Source organism: Berghia stephanieae, chromosome 2, assembly GCF_034508935.2.
Source record: "Berghia stephanieae isolate SIO BIC M18660-M18661 chromosome 2, UCSD_Bste_1.3, whole genome shotgun sequence".
Classification (NCBI taxonomy): domain Eukaryota; kingdom Metazoa; phylum Mollusca; class Gastropoda; order Nudibranchia; family Aeolidiidae; genus Berghia; species Berghia stephanieae.
This window is the reverse complement of record NC_088361.1, coordinates 25,545,030-25,571,027: the sequence shown is the minus strand read 5'-3', so window position 1 is coordinate 25,571,027 and position 25,998 is coordinate 25,545,030. Positions and strand designations below refer to the sequence as shown.

General features: G+C 33.1%; 1 protein-coding gene across 4 annotated transcripts in view; it reads left to right on the top strand.

The window, feature by feature from the left end:
• Positions 1-25,998, top strand: part of LOC144964570 (uncharacterized) — a 247,857-nt gene that overhangs the window by 171,674 nt on the left and 50,185 nt on the right. For all 4 annotated transcript variants that reach the window (XM_078898999.1, XM_078898998.1, XM_078899001.1 and 1 more), the window contains exons 122-149: positions 2,252-2,406; positions 3,124-3,294; positions 4,238-4,642; positions 5,868-5,947; positions 6,374-6,437; positions 7,080-7,280; positions 8,076-8,190; positions 9,692-9,788; positions 10,476-10,669; positions 11,268-11,377; positions 12,077-12,235; positions 12,834-13,014; positions 13,734-13,924; positions 14,826-15,011; positions 15,356-15,470; positions 16,091-16,533; positions 16,822-17,017; positions 17,604-17,818; positions 18,344-18,436; positions 19,084-19,263; positions 19,549-19,761; positions 20,240-20,316; positions 20,995-21,058; positions 21,695-21,901; positions 23,413-23,524; positions 24,283-24,388; positions 24,722-24,957; positions 25,481-25,590. In XM_078898999.1, coding sequence (XP_078755125.1) covers positions 2,252-2,406; positions 3,124-3,294; positions 4,238-4,642; positions 5,868-5,947; positions 6,374-6,437; positions 7,080-7,280; positions 8,076-8,190; positions 9,692-9,788; positions 10,476-10,669; positions 11,268-11,377; positions 12,077-12,235; positions 12,834-13,014; positions 13,734-13,924; positions 14,826-15,011; positions 15,356-15,470; positions 16,091-16,533; positions 16,822-17,017; positions 17,604-17,818; positions 18,344-18,436; positions 19,084-19,263; positions 19,549-19,761; positions 20,240-20,316; positions 20,995-21,058; positions 21,695-21,901; positions 23,413-23,524; positions 24,283-24,388; positions 24,722-24,957; positions 25,481-25,590 — 4,676 coding nt within the window. The remainder of the gene's footprint in view (positions 1-2,251; positions 2,407-3,123; positions 3,295-4,237; positions 4,643-5,867; positions 5,948-6,373; positions 6,438-7,079; positions 7,281-8,075; positions 8,191-9,691; positions 9,789-10,475; positions 10,670-11,267; positions 11,378-12,076; positions 12,236-12,833; positions 13,015-13,733; positions 13,925-14,825; positions 15,012-15,355; positions 15,471-16,090; positions 16,534-16,821; positions 17,018-17,603; positions 17,819-18,343; positions 18,437-19,083; positions 19,264-19,548; positions 19,762-20,239; positions 20,317-20,994; positions 21,059-21,694; positions 21,902-23,412; positions 23,525-24,282; positions 24,389-24,721; positions 24,958-25,480; positions 25,591-25,998) is intronic.

Here is a 25,998-nt window from a genome sequence, read left to right as displayed (position 1 = left end):
TTATTTACACATCATCAAAAGCAAGAGTAATGTATCTCAAATGCTTATAAACATAGATCGTGCGTGGAGTAGAATTAAGGATAATTCATAACAACAGAAATCCAAACAACCACAGCATACAATTTGATAAATAATATGTGATCTATATTATCTTCAGGATAGAAAAATGTTCGGGTAAATGCTAATAACTTAAGTTTAAGTTAGATATAATATAAACTGGGCTGTGAAGGTTAAAATTGTATAAATAATAGAAATATTGTATACATAGATATTTGTGACCCACGCCTCAATCTCGTATATGTTAGATTGATTCAGAAAATGATAAAATGAAAATTATTCTTTTTGCTATTGAGAAACTATATTGTTTCTGTTTAATGTAATTTATAAACTTAAACCAAGATTCATATTCTGGATTGTAGATTGAATTCTCAGCTCCCAATACATTATGAGGTGTTTTATCACATTAAAAAATGAATCCAGGGCAGATAATGAAACATGTGTGAAACTATCTAATATTATGTCATTATCTTCACTGTGGTATGGTCACCTTGATACTAATTGAACTCTGTTATAATGTAGACACAGAAGTGTCATCTGGGGTGAGGCTGAAAGGCTAAAGCCACATGTCAAATCATGCCTATGAAGAGCGAAATTGTGAAATATTAAATGAAAATTTAAAAATATAAAATACGGATTTAACCAAGATTAACAATAATTGTACTGGAATGCTACTTGGAGTCACGTCACTCGCCTCTCATTTTCTCCACCACTAAAACTGATAGTATTGTTTCATAGCCATCTCACCAGCGATAAATAATAATAAAATAATAATAGAATAAATTGAGCTTTTATAAAGCGCAATATCTACTAAACGTTCTCAAAGCGCTTTACAATGGTTCCCGGCCAACAGCAACACTTAAAATGTAGGACGCCTGTTAGGCTATATTATTTGTTTTCGGAGAGAGAGAGAGAGAGAGAGAGAGAGAGAGAGAGAGAGAGAGAGAGAGAGAGAGAGAGAGAGAGAGAGAGAGAGAGAGAGAGAGCGAATGTCATTTCTATTTCTTTTTTAGTACTTTTCTGTTATCAATGCTTTGGCCTTCCCGATGTTAAACTGTATTACAAGATTCGTAAATTGGGTCACTTTTATCGGTGGGGATTTATATTTGGTCATAGAATGAATGAAGCGACGACACTTGGCTCCTTGTTAGTGTTTTCAGACTGCCTATTGGGTGATTAGTTCCTACTAAACTCCCTCTTACTTACTTACTTACTTACTTACTTACTTACTTACTTACTTACTTACTTACTTACTTACTTACTTAATATCCAGCATCGTCCTCATTGACGTTAGCTGCCCGCACTCTGCGATGACAAATTAAATGTCTGCCCATTCCTTTCATCTGTTGACGGTATCGTATAACTCTCTTCCCTTCATCTCTGTCCATTCTAGGATGTTATTTTATATATGTTTATATATTTTATTTAGGTGCGGCTATGTGGTCTTGTGGTATGACACTCGCTTTCGTTAGGAAGGTCCAGGGTTCGAGCCTCGCGCTCAGCGCATAGTTGAGTCCTTGGAGAAGGCTCTTTACTCACATTCTCTCACCGTACTCAGGTGTAAAATGAGTACCTGGCCATTAACAGCGTTGTCTGTGTCCGACAAATTGTTATATCGCCTAACAGGCGTCATGTCCCGTCCTACATGTTAAATGTTGCTGTTGACCAGGGACCCCTTGTAAAGCGCTTTGAGCACATTTAGTGGATATTGTGCTATATAAAGCTCAATTTTAAAGCTCAATTTTTTATATAACTAGGCCTAGGTCGTCTGCCTCTTCTTCGTTTGCCGTTCATTTCTCCCTGTACCACAAACTCCCTCTAACCGACTAAAATATGATTTAATGTTACACATATTTTCGTATGTTGGTACCCTGTATGTTGATTGATCAGGGAGACAGACAAGATATTTTACCTAAATGCATAACGTCAATTGGAAAATGATATTTAGAATAAAAAGTGATAATGACTGCTTGCTTTATTATGAATCACGTTGACCATCCCGGAAACTCGATTTCAGTCATTGTCAACCGAAAATAAAACCCACAGAGAGATGGATTTGGTGGATAACGCGCTCTATAAAAGCTCGTTTATATAACATTTTGTATAACCAGACCCATGTCGAATTTTCATGAGTGACGCTGCTATGTAGACATATGTGAATAAACTTGTTGATTCATTTATACTTTGTCTTCAGAGCTACCCAAAATAAAGAAAGATCCAGAATTGACCACGTTTATGAACGAAACCAGCAACAAAGCTTTCCTTGCCTGCAGCTTTGACCCACTTTCAAGGACTGACGTATCTTACTCCGTGGATTTCTTCTACGGCAGACTTAGCAAAGAAGGATATGTAAGTAACTTAATGCCCTTGTAAAAATCTATGAAAGCATGTGCTATATACCATATTTTACGCTCAGATTTGGAAATTTATTAAGATATTTGTATTTCAGATTTAGGACTTGATGATTTTCACTTGTTTTGAGTTTAATTTCTTAAGTTTTAGGGATTTATTTCCCATGTAAACACTTGTTTGGTGACATATTTCAATTAGGCTGAGTAAAATATATGTTCAAATACTTTACTTCATATTATTTTTTAAAGACTTCGCACTAAACACACGGTTTGATAGTTTTTGTCCTTGATGGAACGTTACAATGAGTTGAAATGTGGCTTTGCAATTGATATCAATGGGTTCTTTATGGTGACATATTATGTATTTAATATCAGTTGATTGTTTGAAAGAAGTTTTAATTCCACCTTCCATTATTTTTAAAACATAGAATTAATTATCCATCTTTACATAATCTATATATAATACTTTATGGTTTAGAAGCTAAAAGCTCAAGTTCAAGCTCAAGTTTTACTTTATCAATGAATTGGACATCAGTCCTTTACTTGATAGGCATTCATTATTACCTAATTCGATAAATATATAGATTAGAGGTTTTTAACATTATTAAATGAAATAACGTTCTCATTGTCCTGGCTTTTCCAAATATGTTTGTATGTTTTGTTGAGTTGTTTTTCTATTTTAATATATTGATTTCACTTTGTTTTTTTGTTTCAGGTTCCCTATCTGGTTGATGACAAATTGGTGGCTCTCTTACATGAAGACGAAATAGATCTCCTGTTTTTCTCCTCAAAAGTCTATTGCTCAGTGACTGTTTGTTTGACGGCTGCCTGCAATACAACCACGGGTCCAAGTAGAAGCAGCAACATTCTCACAGCTGATATTAAGGTATGAACATTATTGTGATGTTATGCTTTAACATATGACTATGAGTTGGTTGTAGGAGTAGTACCAACTGAATAAAAAATGAATGTGACATAATTTGAACTTATGTACACATAAGGCATGATCAACTTCGCGACTGAGAAAAATAATCAGGTTGAACTAAGTGCGAACTACACTAATATGGTCACAGCAAACTTTCTTTTTGGCTTGTTTCAGATTTGTTTAAGGAAAAGTCGATAGTGTTTTAAATATTTAAGTGAAAGCAGTTATTTATTTATACTAAAAGGAATAATGCACTTTTGTACTTTTTGTACTGTTTTAAATTAAATGTCGCGGCGATCATTAAATTGTTGCGTATTTTAAATGAGGATATAATCATCAAATACTATTTTTGTAAAGCCCCTTTGAACCTAATGAATACCAGTGCATTATACAATTCTTTTTAATACTACTATTAATACTATTATGATACTTTCATTCAATTATGTCAATGTTTCATTTAATCTAACTTTTATCACTGTCCTGCTTCTTTTACAAATACTCTTACCAATTTGTAAAACGCACATTAAAAGGCATACGATTAAAGACGAGATCAAAAGGTTATAATAGAGCCTTCATCACTGGAGGTTTATTGTTTTGACATTATTTTCCTTTTTAAATATCTTTATATATCACCACAGCCACCCGATCCCCCCCCCCACCACCAATATTAGCACTAACCCCACCTTCACCAACTCCATCATCGACATTATCATCATACGCATTATGATTCTCATTCTCCTTATCATTTGTACCGTGGTAAAAGTCTATTTATTATTAGCCACTTCGTCTGTATAAACCTCATCAAAACTACCATCATCTTCGGGGAATATTTCCATTCCTTTTGACGTTCCTTAAAAACAGTATACAATATCCAATACAATTCTTGTTTTATTACTGTTTACAGATTATCACAAACAAAGTCACTATTGATGAAGGTAGTTCAGGAGGGGCCATATTGGTAAAATCTACATTCCCCCCTAGACTCCATTGCGTGTATGAAGACAGGGACACTCACTGCAGAGTTAAAATCACAACAGAATTGATCTCTGAAAAAAGAGAGGTGGAATGTCCTGGAAGCAACAGTGTCGTAACTCAACTGGTGTTCCCTGTCTCAGAATACTCTGATACCGACGGTATTTGCTCACAGCGAATCACCGCCGCCAACTGGGCGTCCAACTTTAGGATTCCTATCATGGGGACGGTGGACCAACTCAGAGACAAAGACCAAAAAAGGAAGGTCAAATTGACTGCATTCATGCTGGGATATGGTAGTTCTGCACTTGACATTGACGTCATGGGAGAAGTAGAAGTATGAAATTTTTTTTAAAAGCTCATTATTAATACATAGCTCTAAATGACATATATTGATTCAAAAATTACTTTGGAGGATAGTCATTAATGCAGAATGTTAGAAACCCGGAACTTTTATTGAATGTAAATATTTTAAAGTTTGACTTTGTAAACTTCTATTTTATATGAAAAATTGTAGACGGTTTAACTCACCAGAGTTACTTTTACAGAAGATTACAGGCTCCTAGCATGCTCTTTCCCTTAGTGTAAAATTATTATTCTCATGTTTTGTTAAATCATCTGCTTTGGTAGAACCAAGTATATGTTGGCTTTTACTTGATACTTCTAACATCATAATTTCTTAATTTTTAAACAAAACAACAGTTACGCATGTCCAGGCAAGGTCTCACTTGTCAGTCTCAAGATAAAAAAATGATAAAAAATTGGACAAATTTCGTTAGCAAGAAAAGCAGAGAAAAAAACATTGGACAAACTATTTATATAATCAGTTAACTTTGGTGGGAATCAAATTTCTGGCCTTCTGTTTTACTGGTTTAACATAATGTGAAATCTATCACATCAAAGGAGCTCCCAAATGTTTGGTGTTATAATGTCAACATCTTTTTTATTTGCTGTTTCAACAATAATATTCAATTGAAAAGAAAACGTATGCTCGTAAGACTACATTTTCACTAAAGAATTTTATGAAACTATATCAACTTTTAGCATAAAAACATCAAAAACACTTTTTTAGAATGCAACATACACAAAAAGTACTTAAAGCGCTTTGCAATTGGTCTCTGAGCTAAGAGCAGCACATACTATTTAGAACGAGATGTAAATTGTAAGGCGCTACTATACTTTTTTCAACTCATAAAAAGCAGTTTCCAGCCAGGTACTGGGTGAGAGAATGTGATTAAAGAGCCTTTTCCAAAATTTTAACGTTATGTCACCAATTAAGGGACTCTAATCAGGGGTCTATAGTTTAGTGTCATATCATATAAATACAAAATGACACAAAAATGGAAAAAGCAATTTTAACTTTCATATAAACACAAATGTTATAATTATTTGACATACATTTATTCAGTCTTATCCTTTTAAAGTTGAAGTTGTTGAATATTAATAAGTATGATAAAATTTGCATGAATTCTTGATTTATAATGATTATGAGAAAGACATGCATGCAATTTATGACTCTCGTTACATTTTATTATTAAATTATTATTTTTTAAAATCTCAAGGTTACAATCAGAGACCGGAACAGTAAGCTGTCAACATGCAAATCAGTTGGTGATCCTCACATAAGAACCTTTGATGGAAAGTAAGTGTGTCATACAAAATTTCATGGCATTATTCCCTCGCAAAATCTAAAGTTAAACTACGAATTACTTTTGATCTCTCTCTCTCTCTCTCTCTCTCTCTCTCTCTCTCTCTCTCTCTCTCTCTTTCTCTCTCTCTCTCTCTCTCTCTCAATTTTGTGAAAGGTTATCATAGTATCAACGTAATATACTTTAAATGTGAATGGCTGTAAGAATTAACAAAGTCCACTTTTGATCGAGATTGACAATGATTTTGGATTTTTTGATATGTAAATTTGTTTTTTAATGATTCACGGTAAATGCTGCAGAGAAATAGAAAAAAACCCCGAAGGTTTTAAACTTGCAACAACTAACAACTTAATTAAAATATATGTATTAAGTATATAATATCATTATGTTGTAATCATTATTTTATCTAAAATCTGTAGGAGATACGACGTTTATCTTGAAGGTGAATTTGTGTTATACAAACATAGGACTCTGCCTTATGAGGTAAGGATGAAACTAGGATTATATAACTGATCAAGAACTATAATGTATAAGATATATATGTGAAAGAAAAAAAAGACTAGAATAATGAATAACATTTTTCCCGATCAGGGGTCCACATAGCTCATTTGGTAAAGCACTTGCTTCATACGCAATGGGACCAGGATCGATCACGGGTCAAGTCGAGATTTTTATCTGACCCCCCCCCCCCCCCTTTCCACCGGCTGGGATTAGACGGAAAGTACTTTGCGATAGATTAGCGTCTATACAAATGGTAACAAGCAACTTCCGTCCTTTAACGCTATAGAAACCAGGATAAAATCCAGCTATTTGGGCCTTATGGCTCTGAAGGACAACTTTTTAAAAGTAGTTATTGATTTTTTAAAATAGAATCATTCATTAGTCTTAATTTTAAAATATTAGTTGATTATATGGAATATTTTAGAACTGCATGACATTTGCTTGGTTTTTTTCAGGACTGACACTTTATCGACAACATGTCTTAGATATAAAGAGCACTTGGACATTTCAATTTTATATTTTCTTTTGAAACATTGAATAAGTCAAACTGATAGAATTGTATGAAAAATATCATATGTCTGTGTTTTTAATGTGTTTTTTTGACCTTATTTTCCCACCTAATAGATTCGTGCATTCCAAAGAAGTTGCAATGGTAGAGCAGCTTGTAATTGTGCCACAGCCATCAAGTCAGGTGATGACATCATTTTGTTTGATTATTGCGACAAAGGCGACGGATCTCGGCAACCCCTGAAACCTAAACTGCTCTTGAACGGTGATCTCACTGCTGGTACTGTCATCAGGTCCAGGAAGGATGATGGATACGAGGTACAGATGACTAATATATAAAAAAATGATTTATAAAACTTTCGAAATTTATGACAAATTGCACAAACTTTGGATCTCCTGTAAATATTCGTTTTTGTGAATAGTTTCTTTGTACTTTTTTGTTTAAAGCCACGATTCAGTTGTTACTTTGTCCAAGATCTGTAATGAAAAACAAGCAATTCTTTTTGCTTCATCCTTTAAAAGCTTTTTTCTTTAATGACAAGACTGAGTTCTCCCAAAGTCTAATTTCCTCCTTTATTTATCTGGTCAAAAGTAGATCTAGACGTTTTAAGCAAGAGATTCGTAATGCCAATAAAATTCATTCTTCAATGAAGCCCACATAAAATCACTTTTACTGACCTTTTTATAAAAACATCAAATTGGTATTTCCGTTCAAACTACATGCAAAGGGTCAAATATTGACATAGCACATTTAGCTAGATATTCTTACTTTAGTCTATTGGCTGTGATAGCTAAATTTATCTCATTTCTTTGTATTAGATCACTTTTGCCTAGCTGTCTGGAAAGCATTTGGATTTCTCACGATTAACTGTATTATGGAAAATAATAAAACCAAAACAAAAATCACACCAGGTCGTATACAAATTAAAATATAAAAAATCAGTGTAGTAGTACATCTGTTCAACGTACCGCCAACCGTCTTTTATCATTACTTAACATCAATGAGTGCGATAATTAAATTTAGTTTCATAAATATTGCTTACTTGTGCTCTATTACTTCCACTTTTTGGTCTCTAATATAATTATCACCGCCATTATCATTTGGCATTCCAGATAAGCCTTCCCACTGGCATGGTCATAGGGATCCAACCGTACTCACCAAGAAAAGGTGGCAATCTCCTCAATCTCTTTGTTACAGCATCAGCTTACGACTTTGATAAAACAGACGGTAAATATTTATCTTAACAATAAAACAAAAGAAAATGAGTTGTCGTTCTTCCACAAATAATAACATTGATAAGGACAGCTTATTTTCTATGTTCTGGTGTCATTATTATTATTATTATTATTATTATTATTATTATTATTATTATTATTATTATTATTATTATTATTATTATTATTATTATTATTATTATTATTATTATTATTATCATTATTATTATTATTATTATTATTATTATTATTATTATTATTATTATTATTATTATTATTATTATTATTATTATTATTATTGTTATTTGTTTTGTTCTTGTTCTTCTTCTTCTTCTTCTTCTTCTTCTTCTTCTTCTTCTTCTTCTTCTTCTTCTTCTTCTTCTTCTTCTTCTTCTTCTTCTTCTTGTTGTTATTTGTTTTGTTCTAGTTATTATTATTATTATTATTATTATTATTATTATTATTATTATTATTATTATTATTATTATTATTATTCCCATTATTATAACTAGTATAACTGCAACAGAAGCAGCAGCAACAGCAGCAGCAGTAGTAGTAGTAGTAGTAGTAATGGCAGTAGTAGTAGTAGTAGTAGTAGTAGTAGTAGTAGTAGTAGTAGTAGTAGTAGTAGTAGTAGTAGTAGTAGTCGTAGTAGTAGTAATAGTAGCATTCGTAGTAGTAGTAGTATTCTTAGTAATAATTATAGTAGTAGTAGTAGTAGTAGTAGTAGTAGTAGTAGTAGTAGTAGTAGTAGTAGTAGTAGTAGTAGTAGTAGTAGTAGTAGTAGTAGTTGTAGTAGTAGTTGTTGTAATAATAATAATAGTTACTGTACTAGTAGTAAAAACTTCATAAGTAATGACAGTTGTAGAAATAGATGTAGTCATCTTAGAAAAGTAGTGCACTTAATTGTGATCCACTCTCAGAATGGTATTATTTTGGTGTGAACCTGATGTTGAAAATTGACTTGAAAGTTTAAAATAATGAATTATATTTAAATAAACCACCTAACTGAAATCAATGAATGTAGTTTCTTAACTTACATAACTCTGGACTTTTGCCCTTTTTAAAAAACAGTTTTTAGAATATTTATTATTTTTGGAGTCATGTTCATCCCGACATTATACCGAGTTCAGGCTGTGCGTCACAATTTATTGAATTAGAGATGACGTCATTAGCAGAAAAGGCTCAAAATTAAAGCAAGCTGTTAAAAATCTTGAATTTCCTGCATCTTGTTTTTGCACATATAATGAAATAATTATTGCAATTTGTATTGAATTGTATTGAAAAGTAAGACTGTGAGTTACTTACCTCACAGAGGATAGGTACTACAATATTATAATTATATATATAATATTGTTATAAAAGTTTGGAAGTCTGTGATATTATTTAAAAATGAAATCTTCGCTATTTTTTAAATCAATACCGCCCCGTCCCCCTAAAAACAAACAAAAAACAAGAGACAAAAACTTAAAAACAATTAACCAAGTTCAATAAACTCACTTTTTTGTACTCAGGTTTATGTGGTACTTTTGATGATGATAGGAGCAATGACTTCCTGACCATCGATGGCATTCCAGTTCTGGATAAAGATGTCTTTGCATTATCATGGCGGTAAGAAGCATTGAAAATAATCTTAACAATAATACATTTTGGCACATTTCCTGATAGCGAGACATTGTTAACTATTATGGAAGTTATAGACATTTATATTTGATCGTGATCCGAGGACAATGTTTAGCAATTAATATTTAGGCTCACATTTCAAATCTAGGTCAGAATGCATTATTTTATCTACTAACTTAAATCACGGTGCCAGATTTCATCAAATGATCTCTTTTTACTTTATTTCACTACAACTCTGATTTAATTTCACTGCTTATAACAAAGATGTATTAACACATTTATTGGATATTTACAGAGACTTAACTTGTTTCTCGGATTATTTAATCATTCCTGATTCTCTCTAAGAAGCATTTTGATGAAGGGATTCAATTGATATTTTAGCTTTATTTAAGTTTATACTTTTCTTTTTCTACTATGGCAAAATCAGACATTAAAATTTACAATTCTAACTTGTTCATGTACACAAAATATTTGAACGTGCTACATTTGCTTGTAAACCATCACAGTTGTGAATGTGTGTAAAAAGTGCCGTTTATAGATTGGCACTTTTTATGGATATTAGCAAAGAATGAATTGTTCATTGCATTTCGTTGTTCGAAATAGCTTTCCTCATCTTCATTTAATTTTCTTGAACTAATTTGTATTTTACAATATTTAAAAAAAAAACTTTTGTAGAGTTCAAAGCAATGAGTCCTTCTACAATGGTATCTGTGCAACATCTGAGATTGCTTTTGAGGAAGTGACGTCATGCATATGTACAGAAGGTGGATCTCGGAGTTGCTCCAAAACTGCGGTCATTCAAACTTGTGATCCTGACCAAAATGAGGGACGACACAGGAGGTCTGGTGGAAAATCAGATAAACCAGGAAGTAAGTTGTGTTGTCTTTAAGGAAAATAATTAGCATTTGGGACATTATCATCCTATGCAAGTGTTACCCATTTTCTTCCTGTGTCAAATGTGCCTAAACCTTGTACAATTTATGTAAGTCATTATGTCTGTGGAATTACAATGACAAATATAATGATAAATATGCACATTTACTCACTAGGTATCGCATTTCCATTGCATTATCCAACCCTTTGCACTTCACGTTGATACAGTTGTTCTTTCCAGCAGGCCTTATAAAGTCAGGTTTCATTTCTGATAAAATGAAAGTTGCCTATCACACTACCCTTCTTATCTTAGCACTCTTAGAAATGCCATAATTGCGTGTAACCGGGTATTTATTCAAATCTGATTTAGGGGGACAACGGCTTCTAAGTACTTTACCCAAGAATGTAACATTAGGGTCACAGGTGTGATAAATGCCAAAGATATATTTGTTATCAAGGTTAACGGTTCTTGGCAATATTACAGAGGCTTGCCACTCGACCATCAACACCATTTGACATCAAGCATTTGTTTCTGCAATTTATTGTATAGGGTAATATTCAATAAAATGTTCATGTTTTCTCTTTTTCTCTCAGGTAAAGAAGACATCACTTCAAACATTGTCAATAGTGTTGATGCATTAGATGCTTGTATTGAGACTGAGGATCCAACCTTATGGGAGTTTGACCCAGACTATAAATTCCCTGTATGTTTAAGAATTAGATAATGATATCTGTTACTGATGATTTAATGTCCTGTATATTTTATGCTGTTCAAATGTTTACTAATCGTTGCTGGCAAAACAATAATACAATGTTGATGTAACGATCACAGGCCCGTGTGGAACAAAAACCACCTGTATTGTATAGGATGGAATGTTGTGAGATCTATTCCACCGTTTATTGTATTTTTTATTCTGGCAAGAAAAGTGTACTTCAGTTAGCAATTGATTAAGATGACCCCCAACTTGTCAAAATGTCTCAAACTTGATTGAGACTTTAAAGAATTATTAGGTTTGAGAGTTTTTGTTTGCAAGCTTTGAGATATCTTAATCAGTCGATATTTGAAGCAAAACATTTCTGGCTAAAAATGAAGGAAAATATGTTTTGTCAGTGTATATAAACTCTTAATGGCAGAAGTGTGAAGTCATCTTATTCTATCCATTTGTTTCTAATTATTTGTGTCTATTATTTGATGATCTTTCATTATTGCTGAAATTGAAATAGAAACGATAACTCAAATCAATAGGAATTTTAATCAACGAGGAGGAAAAAAAAATTAAGACAATATTACATTATACATTGGATCTTTAAACTCATATATACCAAGTGTATTTAGCTGCATGTATTAAGTCTTGAAGTTCACTATGATAATTTGGATTAAAAAACTATTATCTCTTTATCAGACACCAACTTGGCCCACAAAGAATGGTATCACTAAAGATCAAGCAGAAGAAGTTTGTAACGCCATCTTGAGAGTTAGCGTCATGTTCAAAGCATGTGGTACCATTGTTGGCACTGAAATTGTGGGTCTATCATTGGAAAACTGCGTAGCTGACATCCAGGTGATTTCATGTTTTAAAAGAATATTTTTACCTTGATTGCGCTAAAAAATCCAATTTGTGAATCAATTATTAAGAAGTAGTAGTCAAAAAAGAGTTGATTTGTATAATCATGAGTGAGTCTTTAAAAACATGTTTGCATTTCTTTGACTGCCTCACTGTTCTTTAATATGTTAAACATTTGGAAAGTGCATCGGCAATGGATTGGATGGTTTAGAAAAAGTCTACACACCTTCACCTCGAAAGACATTGATACAATATCTCATACAGTAACCAAGTCAAGCCATGTTGTACATTGTTAATAACTCATGGGTCAGAATGATCGCACATGGCTCTAAGCCAGGCACGTTACAAATATTTCCCAATTCAACTCAGGTGCGAATGAGAATCTGGCTACAGACTGTTAAATATTGTATAGAACGCCTTACTTGTACTGCATGGTTTGGAAATTTGGTTCCATATGAGCTGCTACGGAATAAATGAAACATTGTGAAGCGCATTGGGCATTGTGAATCCATAAATTCCTAAATAAATGTTCACATTTATCATATTAGCCTAATGCGAATAGTATCAATAACCATAAATACATATTCTCTTGTAGATCTTGGACACTATCGATTGGGCTATAACAATCTTGATAGACATCCGCATCATCTGCAAAATTGAGGTCAACATCAATGTGGACTTGTGGATTGAAGACGATGGTACATTCCAACTCCCTCCAGGACTCACTGGTGCCCTGTGTCCCAATGACTGCAGCAACAATGGAAATTGCACAGATGGTTAGTTTTAAAAAATCATTTACTTTTGTGTTGGCTTTCCATGATCAAATACAATAACATTGCGTAATATGACAAACTATGTGACAGCATGTGTTTTGAGAACAGTACAGAAATGTTTTATATATAAATCATTATAAACAAAGAAATATAAAGCATAGTTTTAACGGGAATTTCAAAATTTTACATAGCAATTTTGATCAACTTCTCAATCAGACATTATGTTATAGTCAACTTTGTATTGAATTTGAATTTAATGTCTAAATCAATAAATATTTACTCGAAATTAAAGAAATTGATTAAGAATGATAAATTTAGTATAATAAAATAAAATTATGGATTTTCACAGTTCTCTTTGTTTGGATTGAAATTCAGCTTTCTAGTTCACCCAGGGATACAACTTGAATGAGATGGAAAGGGGAGAGGGGGGGGGGGGGATTGAGTGTGTCACAATATGTTTCCCGTTTTAACAATAAATATGGGCATTGACGGTTTTAAATATGTTGGTGTAAAATTTGAGAAAATTAGTTGAAAAGATATTTGTGCATGTCATACAACATGTGACTTCGTTTTTACATTTCTTTTTGCATTTTCATAGATGCATTTTTTTTCTTCCAACAAATTTAGAAAATTTATGAATGTGTGAAAAATAGACCATTCATTGCATTAGAAAGAAAATGAATTGTTCAACAAATATTATATTTTTTTTTTGTTTTCACTAGGTGTCTGCTATTGTAATGAAGACTGGCTTGGCTTTGATTGTAGCATTCCCAACACCAAAGCTCCTGAGTTGATTTCTCTGATTGGTGGGAGACTTTGTGACAGGAGACTTTACGCTTGCTCTGACATCTCGGTTTTTGGATTTGGATTCAGTGACTCAGAACTTCTTGTTTGCTTAATCAGATCAGTAACGGTAAAATTATTTTCTTTTATTTGGTTTAAAATCTATAACAACCAACATGGACATCTATAAATGTTTGAATCATACAGTGCCAGACTATAAAGTAACCCCCCCAAAAGAAATAAATTAAAAAATTACCTTTTTTCAACTGGAGATAAGAACTTAGGCCTCCTAAGGAGACTGTTTTTTTTCATGAATGTTTTTAGCTTTGTCTGGCATTGCATCATTTATGTCTTTTGAGATTTTGTCTCACTTGACTGCCTGCTTCAAATGCTTCCATCACCACCGTGGACATATGATAAGATTAATTTGGTGGTGAGGATTTTGTCCCACAGAGAAATTAGTATTAGATTGTGTTATAGTTATTATTCTATGTTATACGATTAATACACCTAATCGAGTTCATATAGAAGTGCTGATAACTTCCATATTTTTGATGGAAGGAAAATGAGCTTGTTTTTGTCCTGTGGCCCTGCAATAGGTAAAGAAATTTGTTTGACGTATTTTTAAAGATTCAATGTTCTGTATTCGGGTGGTTGGATGGGAGCATCACCCTTGAATAATCTACCTATGATGTTCGCATGGGTGTACGATCCGATAGTGATGTCATTTCTTCTTCTCTTCACTAGCCTATCCTGCTTCTTTGGTTTGTGATTGTATTTTTGACAGGGGATATTTTTTTTTCTGTAAATCTTCTGCCTGTTTGTTCTTGGTTATTTATAATTTAGCTTATGATATCTTTAGGTTATGATTTTGATTTATATTTGTACTATTTTTGTTAGATTGCTTGTTTTTTTGTTTCAGCGGTCTCTCATATAACCTCAATTGTGTTGGAAGAGACCTAAAGCAACAACAAACAAACAAACAAAATGTTCTGTATTGATATTTATTTATTCTTTCTTGTCTATCCCAGGATGATTTTGAAACTACGGTACAAGGTTCTTATCAGAGTTCGCAATCAGTGACTTGTCCATTTAAGAACACAGGAGAGTTCCAGATTGCAGTTAGCAATAATGGCAAAAATATCAGCAATTACCTTGATTATACATGTTTTGACTCTGTCTGTCAGAACTGTTCGACAACGCCTTGCTCTCAAAGAGTATGTATGACTTCATCTATATATCTATTGTTGTTGTTATTGTCATCGTCGTTGTTGTTGCTGTTATTGTCTCTAATCTGTAGGCCTTTTAGCTTGTCTAATTCCATTTAATTGTTCCATTGAACTGTTGTTTTACGTCTATCTTGCTAATTGTTTATTGGATCAAAAATGAATACGTTTTTGTTAACTTGAGACTCAATGAGCAGAAATTATCTCTTTGTAAATAGTCAAAATGTTACTTATGTATCTAAACCAGAGACTAGGTGACCTTAAAATGCTGTCACCATTTAATTTATAATATTTGGAGTCGATGACATTACATGTAAGACCATTATTCTCCTCAGGCTGATGTTTGTCAAATTGGAGGAGTATGCTATTCCGATGGTGCCTTCAATCCTAAAGATCCTGAATTGGTTTGCCAGGTCATCTACTCAGTCGATGATTGGACCAGGATCACAGGTAATATAATGACTACTGCTGACTCTCTCTCTCTCTCTCTCTCTCTCTCTCTCTCTCTCTCTCTCTCTCTCTCTCTCTCTCTCTCTCCATCTATCTATCTATCTATCTATCTATCTATCTATCTATCTATCTATCTATCTATCTATCTATCTATCTATCTATCTATCTATATCTCTCTCTATCTATCTATATCTCTCTCAATATCTCTTCCCCATCCATCCATCACTTCTTTCCCACTCTCTCTATCCGCTCAAACACCACCAACCAGCTCCCTCTGTTTTCTTTATGTGTTTATAATCTCCTTCTTCTCTTAATATAATTGCTATGCTCTTTTTATCAAACTTTAGTATCATGATTAAAAACTGCTCAATATATTATAATGTAACATCTACATTTTGTAGGGGACAAATTGTTTTTATGGGTCAGGCATTACCTAAAGAAGTCGGATTTTAGGCAAGAAACTTAGCCTCCTATTATTAACTTTGTTACCATGTATTGCGGCTTATAAAAATCCTCGAGGAGATGATTATATGAAATTTATTTATTATTAAAAATCTTTATAAATGCTTCAAGCCTATCACCGATCAAAAGTTCACTCTTTTTACTTTTTCCAATAATAGCCACCAACATTGAAGATATTCTTATTATCTTCAACTCAATCATTGGCAACACCCTCCTGACATCTGTGGGTAATTTCACCCTCACTGGGAAAGCCAATATAACTCTGAACAGCAGAGACAAATACAGTCTCCAGCTTTTGGGCAATGGCGGTTTTGATCTCGGCTCAGTGGCAACTCCCTGTCTCAACGATCTGGAAAAGTGTCCTCTTGGTATCACTTTGAGCTTCCATCTTAAATTTACAACATTGGTAGAAAATGGGTACTTATTTACAAGTTGTGGAGACCAAAAGGATTCATCAGGCATTTCTATTTACTACAAGAAGAAGAAGATCTATTTCACCTTCACAACGACTACTTTAGAATGGAAGGTGTATGTACGTGACATTGATACCACCAGTTTCCACGACTACAGTGTTACATGGAGCTCACAGGCCGGGTTAAAGGTAGGCAAATGGATATAAACTTTTTTTTTTCTATAACTTTTTTGGAGGGCGTGTTACTTGAAACATATAATGATAATATAGAATATTATTCTTACTTAAAACTTCACGAATATTACAAGAGCGCTCAACGACATCATGACAAATAATAATTATTTAAGGAATAAATCTTTGTCCGTCATAAAAATTTTTGAATGAAAATAAAGTGTTATGTTTTGAAGAGACTCTTTAGTACTTTGCCAGTAATGAGGCCTTTTGCTATTATTTTTTATTTGTTTAATTCCTTATAAGGTTTATATAGATCAAGAACTTGTCAAAGAAAAAGAAAAGGCCAAAAGACGAAAGCATCCAGTAAGAACTAGGAGACAGTGTCAGTTCAATACCGGACAACCGGAGCAAGGAACAGTCTACTCGCGATTTGAAATTGACATAATCCATATCATCTTTGGTCAACGGGACTTGATCACTGACGTTGGAGTTGTGCCAGGTAAGATAAAAAACAACACTGTTGCAGCAATTTTTTTTGTAGTATTCCAGTTTTTTATATATCCTTTTATATATTTAACAGCTTAATTAAAAAATAATTTGCTCCACCATTCTTAGATGCAATATAGAAAGATCTTGAACACATACACGAATAATCCTTGCTGTCTAAGTGGGCAAATTACCAATGTTATTAATGAACTAAGAAATCTTGGTGCTTGAATCATTCTATTTAGATTATATTGCATTGCATTTGAAAAATAATTGATTTCATGTTTTGTATTTGATCGAACATCAAGGCATTGGGATTAACACAGATAAAACGATAGAATGCATAAAATGTTACGAAAAGATCAATTAAAATGTTATAATTAATTTCATCTTTTCATTTGTTTAACCCTAAAATGCTTGTGAGGTTTGCTTTATGGGTCTTAATGCACTTATTGTAGCTGCAGGTCATCTCAACATTATACTCACCCTATCAATATTTAATTGATAATTATTTAGGCTTGGGAACAATGTTTTTTTTTAATTTGGGATTTCCTCCTAAAATTTTCAATATTTGAATTTTGTTGATTTTTTAACCTCAGGATTCCCAACATTGTTGAAGAAGCCAGAACTGAAAATACGTCTGGATAACGAAAGCATTGGATTCTCTTGTCAATTTGAGCCTCTGGCTAAGGAAGATTTATTCTATTTTATCTCGTTCCTAAAGAACGACAAGGTGGTGGTTTCAAATAAACCCAACATCACATCTCCTGTAATGACTGAACAGGAACTTGGTGACCTGGAATACAATGACAAGGTTTGTTAAACGTAAACTTGATAAATGATTATTTATCTTTTACTCAAACTATAGGTCAAAGCTGGAAAAATAAATATGTGAAGTTCAGAATTCTTATTCTATTCCGAATCTTTTAGCCTGAATTATTAGTTTTCATTTTTTGATCAGTGGCTTGATGAACAAAGTCTAAAATAAAAAGTTGGCAAGTCATTATTATTAATGAAGTTGTATTTGTCCATACTTAAAAGATTATTATGACCAGTAATACCCAAGGATACTTTGGAAAAAATTGACTATTTTGCTGAGTATGTTTAGATAATTGATTAATCCCAAAATGTTCATAATGTTTTTTATTTAAGTTCATTAATTTTTCTCGATAAATTTAAAACAATAGATTCTAATTTTAAGACATCATTTCAGTTGTTGATATACAATACTACAGTTTTTGAAAGTTATTTATAAAATGCCACACAAAAAACACGTGCCCTATGAATATATATAATAAGTATTGATCAAGACTTCTATTTGCAAAATATTTTTTCTCAGCTTTCATGTTCCGTCCAAGTCTGTAACCGAGTCGGTTGTGCACAGTCAAGAGGTGAACCTACTGATAGCGGATACATCCATGTCAAGATGGAGGTAAACTTTTTAATTAAAAAAGAATGAAACAAAATATCTTATTTTATCAAGCATGTCAGAATAGGTATAATATACGATGATATTGTAAAGTCACCAGACATCCTTTAAAGAGAAAAAGGCAATTTGGCTTATCTAGAAATGGTATTATTTAAATATCTGGAAATATCAATGAATATCATCCTCGTGCCATTTCCTTCTACAGTTTGTCAATTTTTCTGTAGATAACATTACTGCCGTACTCTGAAAAACACATTAACAATTTTGGCCATAAAAAACTTCAATTATCTATCTATGAAAATCAACCTCATCTGTTACAAACCCTTGAAGTTCCAGGCTTAAGGAGTTTTAATAAGATGAGGGTCATTTGAACCGATCCATATTTGAAGGATGAGTTTTCAGCCAACATTTTAAAAACTTGTTTTTTCCAGACTACAGCAGATTACTAGTCATGTGAAATCCTCTTAATTACTATAAAAGGTTTCTTTATGTTTATCATTTTAGAATATAATCTCTAACCATTCAATACGCTTGCTTGAAAAAATAATTAGAAAGTCAAGAGTTGAAAATTTAAGTCTAGATTTATTTACTAAATTATTATAGTTAAATAAATTTCTTTAAAAATATGATTTTCTTTTTGCTCTGACCAGCTGACTACCAAGAAACTTACCATAGATGAGGGAGAAACTGGTATCATTTATGTGAAATCATATGTGCCTCCCCGCCTTTTCTGTCCACTTGGTGCAAGAGATAATTGCGACATTCGTATAAGAACTGAAATCAAGGCAGTCTCCGAAAACCGATGTCCTGATGCAAGAGCCATTCCACAGGTGGGGGTTTTAATTTGAATTCAATCTCTCTATGAAGACATTATGAGATTTTTTTCTGATCATTTTCTCTTAGAAGGGTTTGCTTGTAATGAAATTGAATCCAAAACGTTCAACACTAATTACTAAATAATCATCATGACTCCAGTTTGTTTCATTGACTTCAATATCTGTTGTACAAGTTTTACAACTATAGACAATCATGTATATATTTTTCCTTTCAAACATTGCATCGTGGCCGGTATTTTGATAGTTTAGTTTAAAATTTTTGAATTGTTAATTACGCAGGCTGTGGTGGTTTGGGGCGAGGAACACCACGATAAACCTTTCTGTGGCATACATGTACCGTCGTTGAAATGGAAAGAGATGCAGACAGTGCTCATTAAGGGAGTGTCGGATGGTGTAAAAGATGGAGAAAGCAAGAGATCTATCAGGATAACGGCCACTTTTAACTCAACCACCACATTATTTGATGATAAACAAGACTTGGGATGGGTTCAGGTATGATTTTTGTATTTCTTTTTGCTATGCAAAATTAATTTTGAAATTAACTATTTCATTATTGGCAATTTACGTCTCAATCAAAAGTCTATGACTGCATTCCTGCACTGTACGCACCACCTACAATGAGAAAGGTTTTTAAATAAAACAATCTGACAGCTTTTGCGTTAAAAAAAAAGCGACTGGTGTGGTCCATATTTTTAATGATGATTTCTTCGCTGATCAATATGTTAGAAGCTTTCAAATATACTTTGGATGTTAAGTAATCCGTCATTGAATCAACTATATTAATGCTTGGTCATTAATGGAATATAGGTTAGACATTTTTTAAAATTTGTATTTGCTTCAACAGTCATCATGATGGAAGACTTAGAAAATTTACATTAAAGATTTTCATTCATTTTCATCACAAATTTTCGTTTGCTACGTTTCTGAAAACTTGTTTTAAATAAGTTTTTATGCTTTACTTTTCAAACAGTTGGCAGTGAAGGATAAAGATCAAACCAAAACTTGTAGTTCCCAGAATGATCCTCACATGACAACATTTGATGGGAAGTAAGTGTCGGAGATTTTCATTGTGTTTAAAAATACTTCAAAAAAGAAATAGAAATTATTAGCTCATGTTCAAAGTTACACCGCGTGCAAGAAGCTTTACAAATTCTCAGCTGGTCATGCGAATATAATATGGGACATAGTTCAATTCCAGACAGCCCATGTCCCCATATAAGGTGCTATCCATTTTATTAATAGATATCATTGGCCACTGGGTAAACATGCACAACTGAATAAGTATGACATGCGTAAAAATTACTGCTAAACCCAGAACATAACCCAGGGGCCAAAATGTTGCAATCATATTCAAACACCTCCGTCCAAGCATGATCCAGTTTAAATCAAACTTCCGTTGATCTCATGACGTAAAGAATCACAAAACATACACAGTCTCTTGATTGTATCCTCCCCTAACATTCTGTGCATTTATAATTTTTACAGCCGAAATAAATTATTGTAATTTCATTCAGTACAAATAAAGCCCAACCCCTTATTGTTTATCCTACTGATATGCTCTCAAATAGATAGTCTGCCTTTTACCTATCTTGAAATAAAAAACAAACAATGTGTCTTTATAGATGTTTATGTTTTTGAACTTTAGTAATGGATATGGAACTAAGATGTAGAATGTCACTGAACACTATTTTGGAGATATTATTAAGTTACTATCATATTTCACAGGACATATAACAACTACTTTGAAGGAGAGTTCATTCTGTACAGGCATACACAACTACCATATGAGGTGAGAAATGCTGAAATATCTTTTTTTTTTAGAAAAACAGAAGCTACTACTACTACTACTACTACTACTACTACTACTACTACTACTACTACTACTACTACTACTAAAAAAACCCCAAAAACGAGCTTTTATATAGCGCAATATCCGCTAAACGTGCTCAAAGAGCTTTACAAAGGGTCGCTGGGCAACGGCAACACGTAACATGTAGAACGAGACATGACAATTTTTTTCGGACAGATACAACGCCGTTAAAGGCCATGTACTCATTTTGCACCTGAGTACAGTGAGAGAATGTGAGTAAAGAGCCTTTTCCAAGGACTCAACTATGCGACGAGCGAGGCTCGAATCCAGGACCTTCCGATCCGAAAGCGATTCTCATACCACTAGACCACATAGCCCCACTACTAGTACTACTAATACTACTACTACGACTACTACTACTACTACTACTACTACTACTACTACTACTACTACTACTACTACTACTACTACTGCTACTGCTACTGCTGATGCACATGTTGCTGTTCCCACGACGGCTGCTGCCTCTGCCATACATACCAAAATCATTTCTTCTGCTATGATGGAAATAAACATTGTATAATGTATTACTAACAATAAATATATGTCGTACACCAGGTTCACACATTCTACAAATCTTGCAATGGAAAGGCATCTTGTAATTGCGGTGTTGCTGTAAGAGTTGATGATGACGTCGTTGTCATGGAAAGGTGCTCGACACGACGACAAGGAAAAGTCATGAAGCCTTTTGACATAAGACTTCATAGAAATGGACCAATCGAAAAAGGCCTGCGTGTTTACAAGTACAAGAATGACAAGTATCATGTGAGTTTGCTTTGTTAAGTCTTCACAGAAAAGTTATATGTGACCACAGCTTCCCAAACCGGTAATATGTTGGGGTGAACCGTTTGTCAAAAAGTGATTTTAAAGCCAAAATGATCAGAAATGTGAAATTTTGGTTTTTTAAATCACTTTCAGAAACTCTATTTGATAGGAACTCAGCAAAAATTAATGTCTTTCCAATTTTCAAATCCTACCCTAACTATATCTGATTCTGATATTTCTATTTCTGAAAAGGCTAAAAATTTAGGTGTCATTCTGGATAGTTCTTTGTCTATGGATCAGCATATAATCAATAATGTGAAAATGATGTACTATGAGCTCCGCAGAATATCACAGATGAGATCGTTTTTACCTTTCAACACCTTGAAGATAATTGTCTCTGCATTGGTCTTGTCACGTTTTGTCTACTGCAATTCACTGCTAGCTGGTCCAACAATCACAAGAGAGTACAGAATTGTGCGGCTAGGTTAGTCCTGGGAAAATCTCATTACGATGATACAAAGGACATGCTTCGAATCCTCCACTGGCTGCCAGTCCGGGCTAGAATCGAATTTAAAATAGCCCTTATCTGCTTTGATGTATTTGAGTCTACTGTCCCTCTCTACATTTAACACTTACTCCAACCATACGTACCTCTGAGAAATCTTCGATCCCACGATTCAAAATTGTTAGCATCTCCTAAAACTAAACTTAAGTGTTTTGGTGATAGGTCTCTTATGAAATTCGGACCCACGATTTGGAATGATCTCCCTCAATCTGTGAGATTTTTGAGCTCAATAGACATTTTCAAAAAAGCCACGAAAACATATCTTTTCAGAAAATATTTACTGAATTGAATTTTAATTGTATTCTAATTGAAATTTATATTGATGATGTTTTGATGCCCTTTTATGCTCTTAATTGTTTTGATACTTTGGTTGAATTGCATTTGAATTTTTTAAAGCGCTTTGAGGTGTCGACGAAAGGCGCTATATAAATATGCTTATTATTATTATTATTATTATTATTATTATTATTATTATTATTATTATTATTATTATTATTATTATTATTATTATTATTATTATTATTATTATTTTTATTTCTCTCAATAAAATATATAACGTTAAACCTAAGTTTCTTACTTTTATTGTAAATTCGATTTTGAGCAACTGAGTAACTCCGACATAATGTCTTTTTGAATATGTATATGAGTAAAGTAGAGATTTCATTTAAAAACATTATCACTGAAAACTTAAATGTCCATACCAGTGGATTTTGCATTTGTTAATGACTCCATCTAGAGTTATATTGTGTCAATCTTTCATTATTAAATTATATGTTTTTGAAGAGATCAAAAGTATAAAAGCCACAGCTCTCTCTCTCTCTCTCTCTCTCTCTCTCTCTCTCTCTCTCTCTCTCTCTCTCTCTCTGTGTTTATCCCTCTACACGTCTGAAGTTGAGAGAATTGAATTGAAATTTAATACTATGTGATTGTTTTGTATTTATCACAGATCTACTTGCCAAATGGAGATGTGGTATACGTTAGTGTACAGAAAGGAAACAAGGCAGAGTTCATCAATGTATGGATGAAAGCATCTGGATCCAGTTTTGGATATACATCAGGTACAGTACACTACAGATTAGAATTTTGTAAGCAGGCTTAAACAGGAATAATACTAGTTAACTATGTTTTAGACTACTTAAAATGATAATCAACACATATAATCCCATAATGATGAGTAATATTATAGAAATAAATTCAATAGTGGTGATGGTTATTGATACACGCGAGTCCGATTAATATTTTAACTATGTATTCAGCTATTAAAACATATATAGATAAAACCAGCCCCCCCCCACCTCCCCCAATAAAAAGTCCACATTGAAAATGTGTATCTAGTTTAAGTTTTATGTGACGACTAAAGATATGCCCGTGCAGTCACAGTTTGCGACGCAAATGACCTAGGGCGAGGTTCTTGCTTAAGTCCACATATAGCGGTGGCAAGGTTACCTCCAGGGTACAAAATGGAGATTATTCCATTATGCCACACTGGCCCATGGTATGATAAGAAATTGTTACACCATTGTTTATCTTGTAAAAATACCAACCCCCAGACAAATGAAAATTATGAAAACGGGAAAAGATCCTAAGTTTTTTAAGCTAATACTTAGTATGAAAATGAATCATGTCATCAAACCAAAATGTCCTCCTGATATAGATATATACCTTTAGCCACTGTATGATATCATGTCATCAAAAGATGTTAAAATGAGTCATTGCTTTTCTGATTCCTTGCATTTGAAATAATGCAAATCAATCCTGATTTAAGCCTTAAACATCACAAAACCCACTTTAACTTTATTTCAAACCATGCATGTAGGTCTGTGCGGAGTATTTGATGGAGATCGTGACAATGACCTGATGCGTTCAGATGGGCGATTGTCTAATGAAACTGGACGTCCAGACCAATTTAGTTTGACTTGGAGGTAAGATTCATTTCTTGTCCGTTTACATTGTTATCCAATTCAAAATACCACGTTTTTCCGAAGAGGTATTGTGTATAATATAAGATTCTAAATGATGCATTGTATTATTAAAATATGATAATTTTTACAAGGGTTAAAGTGTTGATCTCTTGATCTCTTCGAAAACTCTTACGTATAATTTTATGAATAGTTATTTGTTGTTTTGTTTTATAGTTTTGTTGTTTCTTTTGATTCATCTTAAAATCCTCTGCAGTTAGGCTTTGTATCGTGCTAAACAAAATAGTGTGACTATACCGTGGTCCAACTGAAAATGTTGCTATGTCAATCATGCAGAGTGGAAGAGAAAGACACCATCTTTAACGGATTCTGTGGAAGGGTTACAGATATTGATGACATCATGACTGGTGCATATTATTGCGAATGCTCATCTGATGGCACTAGCGATGGGTGTGGTCAAAGACGTGATGTATTCCAGTGTGAGAGAGACGATGAGGATGTCAGTGATAGCAGGAAGGACAAGGGCAGAAGTGATGAGGGTGGCAAGAGAAAGAAGAGAGGTAGCAAAAAAGGTAAATGCAGTTCATTAAATAATTTCATCTGCTTAATATCAATTTGTAGATATGATTACAACTTACTTCCTTTTAATTCAAAGGCAAAGATGGAAGACTTAACTCAATGTTTGTCGATGTTGCTGGCTCTTGTTAGTTCTTAAAAGAACCTAAATGATTATATAAAACTAAAAAAATTCAATAATTAATTTTTCCATAACTTTTCAACTAATTTTAAAAAATAATCTTATTGTTTATCTATTTATTTTGTCAATACCATCAACAATTATACAAAGATAATTTGAATATGAAATTGCGATACTATATGATTGAAGATAAAAAAGAGATTGAGTGAGGCCAAATAAATATTTAGTTGAATCAATTGTTGAAACGATTTATTACAAATTCATTTACAACATTACTTCATTATAACTGGTCATAATGTGTTGTTGTATTATTCCGCGTCAGACTTTGATCTGTGAATTGATTGAATGCTTACTTATATAGAATTGTTTCAAATGTAATATGTTGACTAACATTCCAGGAAAAGACATGACGGAGTCCTTATTTGATGCAAGTCCAGATACTCCCTTATATTGCACATCAACTGAACCTTTAGAGAAATTTGAATACAATGAAACATATACCTATGAGGTAAGTGTTCCTTAGAATATCTGGTTGCGACAGCAAAAAAATGCTGATGTGTGATGATGATGATGATGATAATGATGATGATGATGATAATGATGATAGTGAAACTGATTATAATGATTATGATATAGATTATAAAGCTTAGATAATTTCGTTGCATGATTCCCGTCTTATAAATAAAGTCATGCAATGTTTAACGTGGATTTGACTGATGGTGACAACAATTGCAAAGAAAAAAAAAGTCTGATTTTTGTGTTATCCTTGGATAAGTCACTTTACAAACCTTACTCCAATTGGCTCGGCTATAAATGAGTACTTTTCGTAGTGATGAATATTGTAAGAGCACAAGTATAAAAAGGGAATCTAATAGGTGATTTGAAATATATTAGATAGAAATTCTGTTCTATTTGG